Source organism: Hyposmocoma kahamanoa, unplaced genomic scaffold (genome assembly GCF_003589595.1).
Source record: "Hyposmocoma kahamanoa isolate Upper Pololo Valley unplaced genomic scaffold, ASM358959v1 63, whole genome shotgun sequence".
NCBI lineage: Eukaryota > Metazoa > Arthropoda > Insecta > Lepidoptera > Cosmopterigidae > Hyposmocoma > Hyposmocoma kahamanoa.
The window spans coordinates 19,143,154-19,155,530 of NW_020653851.1; the positions used below are offsets into that span (position 1 = coordinate 19,143,154).

Here is a 12,377-nt window from a genome sequence, read left to right on the forward strand (position 1 = left end):
CAGCTTCCGAGGAGCTAGGTGCCTTCTCTCAGTTTGCTCTCTACGTATGTAAGTACTTTGCAAATAAAGTTTATTGCAGGTATTATTTAATGTACATAGTTAATTCGTTTTAAATTATAGTAGCATGTCCAAGTAACGTTACCTACTGAAATATTCTACGTACCATACTCGCCCTGAAGTACTTATTTAGATTGATACGTAATTACATAGAAAGAAAAACTATTATGATTAACTAAAATATTTATAGCATCCTAACAATGTAGATCAAAAACGTACCTACTTAACTGCTTTACTAACAAAATGTGTTTGTGCTTTGCATGCATTACCTATCATAAACATAGCTTAGGTCTTTCAGTTGATGTGAGGAGATCACATATTTCTTGAATATTTTAATAGGTACTCAGGTATTTGCTATGTAACTATTATCCTAAACGATATCTTGGATACGACTAAAATATACAATAACTAGTATCTAGTAAATACAGAAGTATTTTGCCTATGTTTCGTCGCATATGGTTAGATTAATAATCTATCTATTCGACTATATCTACACCGGAGTTACTGGACAAGACCATGATTGTATTATGTAATAATCTAAAGCAAAATGTAATAATAAACAGGGAAAGTCAGTATCGAGTTCAGATTATCAAAAGTCAATTGCATTTGTATGCAAATTACTTTTCTTTTGTCTATTTGTTATAGTTTTAAGTTTAAAATGTTATAATATTGTAGTTTTTAAGCTCATTCATGTCATGTGCCTCGGCGAACACAAAAATTTTTTCTTATTATTATTCTTATTCTTATTCTTATTCAGTGTTTATTACTTAAATAATAAATAAATTATAGAGAACGCCATCTACATTCTACTTAATAAAACATTTTGCAACAGACTTGCTCGCCGTTTCTACTGCCATCTATAGGGGAGTAGCAAAATCAAGTCAACATATTAATGTAAATGAGTATAGTTCGACTAAGGTTCAATATAAGTTTATAATTATTGTCAACATACATAATTTTAAATTACTCCGAAATTGATAGGTACAACCAAATGGTTAAAAACGATGGAAAAATATATTGAAAATGAAAATGTACAATGTACGAATGTCAAATTTAACATTTGTATTTTGATGAAACAAAAAAAAACTGATACATATTAGTAAATTTGGAATGTTACATTTATTTATTTTCCAACCCAATGATTAAATAAGTATTGTTCTTTTTTAAATTTTCATCACGCTTTCACAATGTCCCTTTATGAATTTGTGGGTTGTTGCCATCTACTGGCGATTTATCAAACTATTTCATAAAACTCTAGAATGTCTATGTCGGTGCAAATTGTCAACCATAATGCATTGCGCATAAATGGCCGCCATGTTGCTGCCGTCTGATAGATGTTCGCAACTCTGTGTGTTTACTAATGAATTTTAAGACTTTAAATAGTTAAATTATTGTGATTGTGAAATTGTGAGTGTACAATGGTTTTATATATCATATGTTCTTGTGATTGAAAAGTCTGTCAAATGTCTCTGAAGCTAATAAACAGTGAAATTTTCTTTAGATAGTCATTCGATTCGGACGGCATAATGGCTGACAATCTGATTCAAAAGTCACATAAAACTAGTGAGAAAAACAAGTATAACAACGTCGTTCACCGCACAACAAGTGAATCTCTTCGACTGAACGAGTCGGACAAGGGAGTGACTCACCCGATGAGTCTCCAAGCTGCCCATAACCCAAGGAAAATATCTTCGTTTCAGATCACCAGTGTCAGTGAGACGGGACGGGACGGCTCTCGAGTTAGCACTGATGCTGGCGAGGATTCTGCCGACGATCTAGACGAATCTCACACCGATGACATCTCGAGGGTGACGGATGTAGAGAATGAGACACCTAGTTATTCAGAAGATACCTTCTCGAAAGACGATGTGTTTTACAACGCATCGAGCGCTTCGCTAGGCTGTGCCCCCGTCATCCCAACCAGCTCGCAGTACGGGCTCGCAATCGTCGGTCAGGACACCGCCGCTAACCAGTTAGGAGGAGCAGTGCCAAATAGTAATAATTCGGAATTGAGTGACATGCATGTCAGTGTTACGAACGCCGGAACGGGTAGCATTATCAATCTCATAGGAAATGCTAAACCGCAAGAAGGTATGAAAGAAATACAAGAGCATGTTAGGAATGAACGTTTTAAAGTTGTGAAAATAGAAAGTACGGAACCGTTTCGCAGGGGTAGATGGATTTGTATGGATTATTTGGATCATACCACCACACAACCAAACTCAACAATCCCTTTGAACAATAATTTAGATGTCACTGAATCAAATGCCTTACAAGCTCCGGACAGTGGTGTAGTGATAAATGACAGTCAACATGATGATGTCTGTAATGATCTGACAAATAAAGGGCCTAAAGATGTGCAAGGAAATACACCAAATGTGCAGCAGCTGGATCAAAATTTGCATCAACAATTTCCTATGGCTTCCCCTGGGCAATCACTAACCCAGCCTATTAATGTAGTGCAACAACAGATGCCTGTTACTCAGTCAGTATCTGTACAATCTCCGCCCTTGGAAATGCCACAGCAGATGCCAAACCAAAATATGCAAACCAATCAGCAGGTTGCACAGAGTATGACACACATCACTATGCAAAATGCAGCGCAAAGCCATGGTCAACCTCCTCAACAGCAGCAGGTGCAGCAAATACCTCAGAGTTTTCCTCAACACCAGCTCCAGCAGGTCATTGCCCAGTCACAGGGTATTGCTATGCAACAAATTCCAATGCACCAGCAAATGCCACAGCAGATGCAACAAATACCTAACCAACAGATGCAACAAATTAGTCAGCACCTGCCTCAAACTCAAATGCCTAATATGCAACAAATGCAACAGCAGATGCCTCAAATGCAGGGTATACCGAATCAGGGACAAATCCCTCAAGTTGCTGGGCAACAACCCCAGATGCAACAAATGCAAATGCAACAGATGCAAGGACAACCAAACCATCAGCAGCTACATCAAATACAGCAAGCTCAGATTCCCAATATGGGTCAAGGTCATCATCTTCAAGGACAGCAGCCAATGACAGCGCAACAGCCTCAACTGCAGCATTTGCCTAGTCAGGCCCAGATTCAAGCTTTACAGAATCAACAGATACCAAACCATATACAGCAAATGCAGATGCCTACGCAACTAACTGGAGCTAATCAGCAGATCCCTCAAATGCAACCCCAGATGCATCAGCTGCCGTCACAGCCACAGCAATCTGTAGTCACTGGGATGCATCCACAAATGCAACAGCAGAGTATGCAACCGCAGTATAATCAAGCTGTTAACCAGCAACCTACTCAACAGCAAATGATCAGCACTAATATTCCATCTTCACAACAACAAATGGTACAGCCACAACACACAGTCCAGTACCATACTCAACCTTCACAGATGAGCCAGCAAGGCCAACCCTTAACTCAGGGGCAAACCCTACCACAGGAGGTGCTTTCAAGTATTGTTACATCACAGCAAGGTGCAACCTTGCCTTCTAATCTTCAACCTTTAGCCAGTCAGCCACAGGGTTCTACATTACCCGCGAATCTCCCAAGCCTGAGCCAGCAACAGGCCCCTGCAGTGCACTCAATGGCTCCACAGCAAGGAAATGTACCTCAGGGAAATATTCAAATGATGTCTGCCCCTCAAAATATGCAGATGACTCTAGATGGGAATCAGGCTAGTATGCAGATACCCACCGCAGATCCTATTTACATGCAGCAAGCTAATGTCGGACAGCAAATGCCTGTTAACCAACATATGGCTCAACAGAATATGATGACGCAGCAAGTAAGCGGTCAAGGCCAAATGGGAGGGGTGCAATACGTGCCTAATCAAGCAGTGCCACAAGTGTCGATGGCACACCAGAACATTCCGATGTCGATGCAGCAGAGCATGCCAGTTGGGATGGGCGGTGGAGTTCATGCAAATGTGGTACCATCTCAAACAAGTATGGGAATTGGCTATGGTGGAGTTATACCCGTGATGTCCCAAAGTAGCGTTGCACCTGAGGCGACAGTTTCGGGGACTAATTCTCCAGTAGTGTCTTTGCCAGTTAACTCAACGCCTTATGTGGCAAACACGGCTCAGCCTGGACATGACAGCCAGAGCTTCGGTAGTCCGGTCAGTGCAGTGGTGGCTCATGCCATTAGTGGCTCAGCAGTGAGCAATGTGAATGTGAATGCCTGTGATAGTGGTGCTTCGGAGGTGCCTTCTGACACCCTACAAGCTGGTGACACTGGCGACGGCAAGGAGGAGCCGCAGCCCGCCCAACCTCCTGAAGATGAAAGGTAACAAACGCTTCTGCTTATTCTTTCAGATTAAATTAGTATTACTAATTTTGAAATTTGAATTGTGGTATCAATATACAACAATGTAGTTTAATAAAGTTAGTGGTACTTATAACCATAATTTACATGCCAAGCATTGTAAAATAAATGGTGTATAATAGTCACTGGTAAGTAGGCAACTGTTTTCATATAAGTTATGCATTTGTATACAATAAAGGCAAACTTTTAATTTCATGTGCTTTAACTTTGAACAAGTGTTAAATATATATTTTCAGGGTTCCAAATTATCAACTTAATTATCTGATAAATATCCATGCTAATTTTTAGTTTTGTCTCTTTAGTTTTCACTGAAAACTAAGATACTAAGATATGATGCAAAATATTATGTATAATAATTTTCTATTGTTTTATTATTTGAAGTTCGAAAGTAAACAATAACTAAATGGGTGGAAAAGTTTTGAAAATATTCTTTACGAAAGGAAAACTTTTTTTTGAGTTTGTCTTTTGACGCATTTGGATAAGTCTGGCAAATCGCGTTCAGATATGCATGGCGCTACATTGCTAACGGTAGCGTTTTATTTTCCAATTAATATTTTATTTACTAAATATAATTATTGTGATAATTATCACTTCAAACCCTGGATATTTTTACTAGAAATCTTATGGTCAATCTAAATAATCCTAGTTAAAATCAATTTGTTACCATTTCACTATTAGGAATGTATTTAAAGAATTATCAAGGGGATAATTCTAAGTTAATGGTTATTTTTCTAGAAGAATTTAGTTAATACGCTGAAAGCAGAGAATGAAATTTGTTAATTGTTACTATCCATTGTTTTCTCTTTTTGGAGAAAACCGAACGTTTTATTTTATTCCTGAAATGCGAATTGTAGGTATCTTAACAAGTCGTACTAGACAGCGACGGTACGCCAATAGCTGTCGCATACGACCGCGACGGATCGGTAATAGATACACTATTTGTGAAAATATCTCATCCGTAGACAATGGCGGTTGTTTTCGTCGCATTCGTCCGAGACTCGTGGCGTGCGGAATCCAACGTCCCTTTGATGCTGTTTATTTGCGCTTCGTCCTGCGACATAAATAGGTGGTTGACACGTACGGTGCATGGTGCGCGCCGGTATGCCGTCCGGTGACTCACACACGACGCACCTAATCTACGGGCCGTAAAAAGTGCTGGCCATTCTTTTTCGTCGCCGGCCTTTCCTCAAACTATATCACTGCGTGATTTCACTTATACCGTATCATCAAAATGATTCAATTGTTTTCTGACTCGTTTCAAAGGTGCATTTTTAACCGAATTCAAAAAAACAAGAGGTCCTCAATTTGACTGTATTTTCTTCTTTTTTTTTTGTGGGTGTGTTAAGCGATTACTCCGACATTGGGGAACCGATATCAATGATTCTTTTTTGTTGGTGTAATGGTCCCGTACAAATTTGAAAAAAATATTCCACTTCTAAGGTGGCAAATTAGGGGATGAATAAATATATAAACCTGTTTATTGGGTTTCATCCATTTTCCGTTAACCGGTTTCAATAAAATTTGTCAAATAGATGTAATTCCGCCAATTTTTGAGATCATTTTTATTTTAGAAAAACAGTTATAGGTTTATTGTATTGCATTGTCATTGTTTAGTAAGTTAATTTTGATCAAATGTTCAGATATTTTTTTCGCAAGTTTGACAGTTTGAGTGATTTTAACGCTTATTGTGCAACAGTGTTAATTCTGTTGTCAGATAGCAGTTATGGCATTCTAAGTTCGTGATCATCGTGTTGCAGCCCAGTGTAAATGAGAACTAATAAGCTACCTGTTAAATACTACTTACGCAACTAAACACGACTCATAATTTTGTTTAGTTGTCTATCAAAATATTAACAACTGTGGTTAATGTAGTCGTTAAAAAAATATATATGACAAAATTCTGAAAAATGACGTATAAATAATTAAATAACTCACACACTCATAGCCCCTCATCAGGGAAACCCTGTATTGCGGGTGCTAAGGACACACACATATAAAACCACAAATTACACCCAAACTCACAAGAGGAACAAATGATGGCCTTACAAATATTTTTCTTGGCCCGGGAATCGAACTCGGAGTCTCTGCGTGGCAGACAGCATGGTAACCGTTCGGCTGCAGAGGCAATTTTTCCTTAACTGTGGAAGGAAATTTTCAGGTTAGTTTATCTTATTTTGGTGGCAATTTTTATTATTTAAGTATACGAGTGAATCATCTTGAAAAAATATTAAGTATTATTTCATGTTATATTCTCCAATATTTAAATACCTAATAGAAACTGCCACCGAAATCAGGTAGAGAAGACTTGAAAATTACCCTAGAACGTATCAGCAATCGTAACTTAAAGTATGCGCGTCGTGACAAGCCACAAGAACTTCCAACCGGCGTCAGCGCAGACATCACCGGCGTCGCTGGTAATCGAACCGTGAACCGAAGGCCGTGAAACCTGAGCCTTCTACTCGCTCCTGATCATATGCATCATTCTCTACCGATTGCTAATTGCGCGTATCTATTTTCAATTCAGCCGTAGATAATAAACCAATAATATTTATTTATTTCATTATAGTGATGTGATTCTTTCAACACCCCCATGTATTGGTGAACTGACAAGTATTGTTGTAACATAATTATTCAGTTTTCAAAAAGTACAGTTGGGATAGCATCAGACAAAAAATAATGTGTATGAGAATAGAGTTATTAACACACTTCAGTCATCGAGAGATAGTGTAAATCACGTCGGTATGCCAACTCCCGTTATTTTATTACGTGTAACTAAAGATTCCTCGAGTTTTTTCAATAGTCCATTGTCTAAACGTTGTGTTTTTGAACTCTTGTCCATTCATGGAATCATCGTCGTACCAAGTCGTATGGTTCACGTATTGAAGCAATTTCGTGACGTTTTTATGTCATTGTCTCCTTCACTGTGGAAATATACTTCAATGCCTCGCTAAGACAGTTAGAAAGAGAAAAACGCCATTATAGTCGATTGTGATAACGTTGGTTATTTTTGCCGAATGACGATGACGTAGTTAGCCAGGCGCGTCTGATTGAATATCTACATGATTGCAGTTGACAATTCACGAGCAGTCTCTCACGCACATTTTGCGCTCTCAACTACAGTGATCGGCTAGCGTGCTTATACCGGTGAAAGTGGCTGCACAAAATGCCGGCTCTGCTCCGTTCTCAGTAAAAACATTTTCAGATTGTCAAATAATGAATGCCACTTGAATTATACATTTGTCAGCGTCATATTTTATTTATATAGCAAAAAAGCAAAAGAGTTTACGCCAATTTTCAGAGGGCGTGGGGGCCTTTACGTCATATACTCCACTACATCAGCGTTAACTGATAAAACTGTTTCATAAATTGATAGGCGATATACGAATGCACTTTGCACACGTTGAATAACGATAACAACTTGAAGTGATACCTGTAACGTTGTTTGCATTTTAAGTCTTTCAAAACAAAATTATTTTTAAAGTAATTGTATCCGATAATTGACCATTTCGTAAGCGTGGCCAAAACGGGGCCCTTAAACAATGATAATACGTATATCGTTTGTTTGTTTTCAAACAAACAGCTGCGGGCACACGACGGTGCGTGACGATGACGGCGCCTGGCAAGGACGTCCAGGGCTCAAAAAAACACTCACTGAATGACGCGTGCTGTCTGCAACTTTTTCATCTCAGCACTTGAGCAATAAAAATAATTGTCTTTTGCATTTCGCTTAGCGGACTTAAGAACTCGTCAATCACATAGACTAACATAGCCAAATGTTGTTGCGGCGCAATAACCGGCAATACACGCTTAATGTGTTTATTCAAATAACTCAAACGCACGGTCGCGATTTGTCTGCGAGTTTTTTACGAGGAAGCCCTTCAAATTTATTTACAGCTTGTCATAAAACAGACTGCACAAACATTCATCGTTTTTGTTCGGCAGAAGTTAGTAATTCTCATGACTATATGTATGATTTGTATTGCTTTTGTTTAAGAAAGATGATACTTTGTATCGACTCAACGATACAAAGTATCATCATATATGCCTCACATTTCCTTAGCAAGTGATTGCGTCCATATCTTACCATTAAATCACCAACCAACAAATAAACATTAGGTCCTTCGTGTCGCCGTTTCGGTTCGATGACTGATAATGTTATTGATTGCCTCAATAAACCGTTTCGCGTTCGAAAAATCATTATCGTTTGTGAATTTTTTATCAATTTATGTTTCCAGAATAAAAGAGGAACGTTAGTTTAACGTAACTTTGGACGCAATTAAAGTAATTCCGTTTAAAGTGAAAGAAACTGTAGCGTGTTGCATTTCGAAGTTCATTATCATCGTTTGTCGAAGAGAAATGACATCTCACAATGTTGAGTTTAAATAGAAGAGTTCTGTAAAAGGCTCGTATGTATTTTTGTTAATCTTAAACAGCGTTGTTTTCGGTTCGTTTCGTGCAAATGGCTTGATTGCCCCATTAAGAGGGCAATGTGCTGGATCATACGTGCGTTCCGTGAATATTTCCACGCTAACTAATTGGTATCGACCTTCAATTGCTGAAATCTCGTATTGTATTATAACAACAACTTTTCAAATCAAAGACCGGCGCCTTGTCCGGCTCATTATTATTTGCTACAACGCAACAAACTCAAATATATCCCATTAAAAATCAATGTGAACGTTTTGTGTTATATCGCTCATTAAATACCATGAATCTTTTTACATAAGTTTTAGTATGTCCTCGATACTCGTATCTCGCAGTCAGACGCGAAAACTAGTAATCAAATTTATCGATATTATGTCAAATTCCAATAAATCGATACTAGGTTTGTTAATTCAATGTGTAAACCAAATATTCGAGTTACACGAATCGCTTTTGTCTCTGCCCTTACGACTATTTAACAAGATTTTTCAGCGTGTCTGAAAAAATACAAAGATTCAGTCTATTTTTGAATTGCTTGATACAAAAATATCCCATCGCCAGTTTGTTCGTCTTATCATATCGTTTTCGCTAAGACCAGGAATACGTAAAGTTCAACAGTCCAGTTATTGTGAACATTATAACTGAACCATTGGAGACCGCGATGCAGTGCGTATTGACCTCCGTACCCACACAATATTTCTAATAATACACCGTTATCGTTCTTTGTCTTCGGTCAGATACCCACGTAGCCACATAGAATTTGCTTTCGCTTAAACTCATGACAATTATGTTCTTAATTAATTTGTTCAAAATGATTTTCTTTTCCTAGCAATATACTTATTAGGTTTTCAAATTCCATAACCGAAAAACTCTGACGAAAGAGAGGCCAAACAACAGACGAATTCCAACTTATTTATACCTAATTATCTGCCCACGGGAGCTGTCGGTAGTTACGTTTGCCAGCTTTCACTAATCAATAAGCTCCTGACAAATTCATAGTTCTAATTTCTCTGCAGTTGCTTTACATACAGCGTAGGAGGCAGTCAGATAAGGTTCGTACCCTGCGTACAGTTCCAGTTTGCTATCGATGTAGAATTGTATACAACACTCGATAAAGCACACAGTTTCTTGACCCAAACCACTAGAGGTTTCACTAAGAGGCAGCGCAATGCGAAATATTTACCCTTTGCTCCACGTTAACTACATCGTAATGTTTGGATGATTTATAACTAATAAGTTCGACCAATGGTACGAAGTTATTGCTAATGGACACGTTTGTGAAATGATTGTGACGTAGCTGTAATAGAAAACACTGGTAAAGATGACGCATATTGCAGCCGCGTCCGCTACGCCACCAATTGCAATTCAGGCGTCGCCAGAACGAATCGGCGACTGCCGGCGCTTGCCGGAAACGTCCTCAGAATGGCACACTGCCAGTCCTAATGAATGTTCTACATATCATTATTACAGCTTTTGTTTCGATACACTTGTAAAATATGTACTTACGCTTTTTAAACCAAAACCCAACCTGGAAGTGTCTTCCCAAATTGTCCTGCTAATTAATTTACTATAAATTCGTGAAAACTTAATACTGGATATGTAGCTCGCGAATTCAAACTCAAGCCGTTTTTAGGTTTTTTACACGGGGTATTGAATGAAAATTAAGCAATATATTGTCCATAACACGACAGAACTATGTGGAATGTTGTTGTAAGGGCCCGTTATAGGTTTATAGTGTGTAAAGTGTTGAAAAGAGTATACAGTTTGTATACCTATATGTTCCGCCGTTATACTTCTGACCCAGTCGCGTAGCCTGCGTTTGCTTTCCCGGCGAAACGTCAAGTTCATTGGCATCAGCCAATCCCCGCTTCAAGCCTAAAAAACTAGCACTTTATTATTCTCAGTAAATAGAAAGTCACTTTCGATAGATGTTTATATTATACACTGAGGCTGCGAGAAGAATAAGTCTTAAATTAACAAAAGAAAGATTAAATGAAATGAGGGAAGAAATGGTGATCGACTATTTAATCACTTAATCGTACATTTCAACTAAACAAGTTCTATGAAGTTTTATTACAGGCTATTATTTGTTTTCTGCAAAATCAACTCTATTGAACTCGCCCACGTCTATCGCACCTCGTTACCTAGAGTGAATCACGGCACAGTATCTTCCTTACTGAATAATTGACTAGGGAAACGAAAATGCTTAAGACTAGATTGCTCAGATTTACTATGTGTATTTGACAGTGGCTATGTAGAAATATAAAAATACCGTGTGTGGTATTTACATAGCTGCCTATTTCCATAGCTACATATTGGTACTTACATAATCTCGTAAACCTACACATTTCTATGTTCTTTCCCTTTTTATCTTTAGTAGAGAGAAGCCCGAAACTTTGTACGTTTACTTATTGATATGCAAAATTCTACTTTTCGTTGTTCTGACCATAAAAATTGGGAAATACAGTTTTCCATGGTTTTATGTTAGTACCAATTAGATAACAACAGAAACAAAGATTGTGTTACATAATGATTATTGTATCTGCATAATTTTGTTTTCTTCTAAATCTGTACTTATACCTTGTACGGGTCAGATACAGTCTCTTTACGTTGGTAGATCAATCCCTTTAGTGTATATACACTAAACTTCTTTCTCTTTTTATAGAAAAAAATAGTTGAACAACAAGATATGATACATTTGCAAGCAATAAACGAATCTTGTTATGGTTCAAATAACCTCTTAACCAATGAGAAGTTGTTTAGGTCATTCAAACCTAATACCTATATTATCGAGGCGCACCTCATTATCTTGATTGTTCATCAGATCCCATTTGCAATCAATAAGAATTAGCATAAACTACAGCGTCGTAAGACGCAGACAAACCCAGTCTCAATAAAAAACGTTGTGTAAGTTTAGACTCGGTTGTCCCTTCTTTTTGTTTAAAAGCCGCGAAATTTAAGATTATAAATATTTGTATGCATGTAAACACTTTATTTTACAACAAAACGAATTTTAATAAAAAAAAATTCAAACGTTAGTGTAGAAAGGCGAGCTTATCACATAAAGGGATTTCTTCAGCTAACCGTTTGATTATTATTATATATTTTATTTGATTATTTATTTATTAAGAAAACTTAAATCTAGGCTGCGAAGATGTGTTTCTATTTTTGAATAGTTAAAAAGCATTTTTGTGTATTGTCAAGATCAAAATTAATAGCTCTGAATTTACATCTGAAATTTTAATTACGTTTCACACTGCAGACGAATGAAATCGACGAGATTTTAAAATAAATATCTCATTATTACTTTCAAATTGCTTAATAACATTAAAATAAAAATAATCACCCATTTATCTCACTAATAGTTACATTCAATGCAACAATTACTTTTCTCCGATTCAGAAGACATTGGTAACACTGACTCATGTTCGTATGGTAAATTTTCCTATCGATTCCTTTTGGGTTCATTCCATAAACGAGCATGCCAAGGTCATGATACCGCACCAGTTGGTACCATGCTTTCTTTGCTCTTTATACAGTTTATCGTCTCGTGCTCGTGTCCCTTTGTTACTATTGATAAAAA

General features: G+C 37.5%; 1 protein-coding gene across 2 annotated transcripts in view; it reads left to right on the forward strand.

The window, feature by feature from the left end:
* Positions 1–1,368: 1,368 nt before the first annotated feature.
* LOC113230210 (protein bunched, class 2/F/G isoform-like) overlaps positions 1,369–12,377 on the forward strand; it is a 172,685-nt gene continuing 161,676 nt past the window's right edge. For both annotated transcript variants that reach the window (XM_026464028.1, XM_026464029.1), the window contains exon 1: positions 1,369–4,333. In XM_026464028.1, the coding sequence (XP_026319813.1) occupies positions 1,584–4,333 (2,750 nt within the window). In that variant the 5' untranslated portion in view covers positions 1,369–1,583. The remainder of the gene's footprint in view (positions 4,334–12,377) is intronic.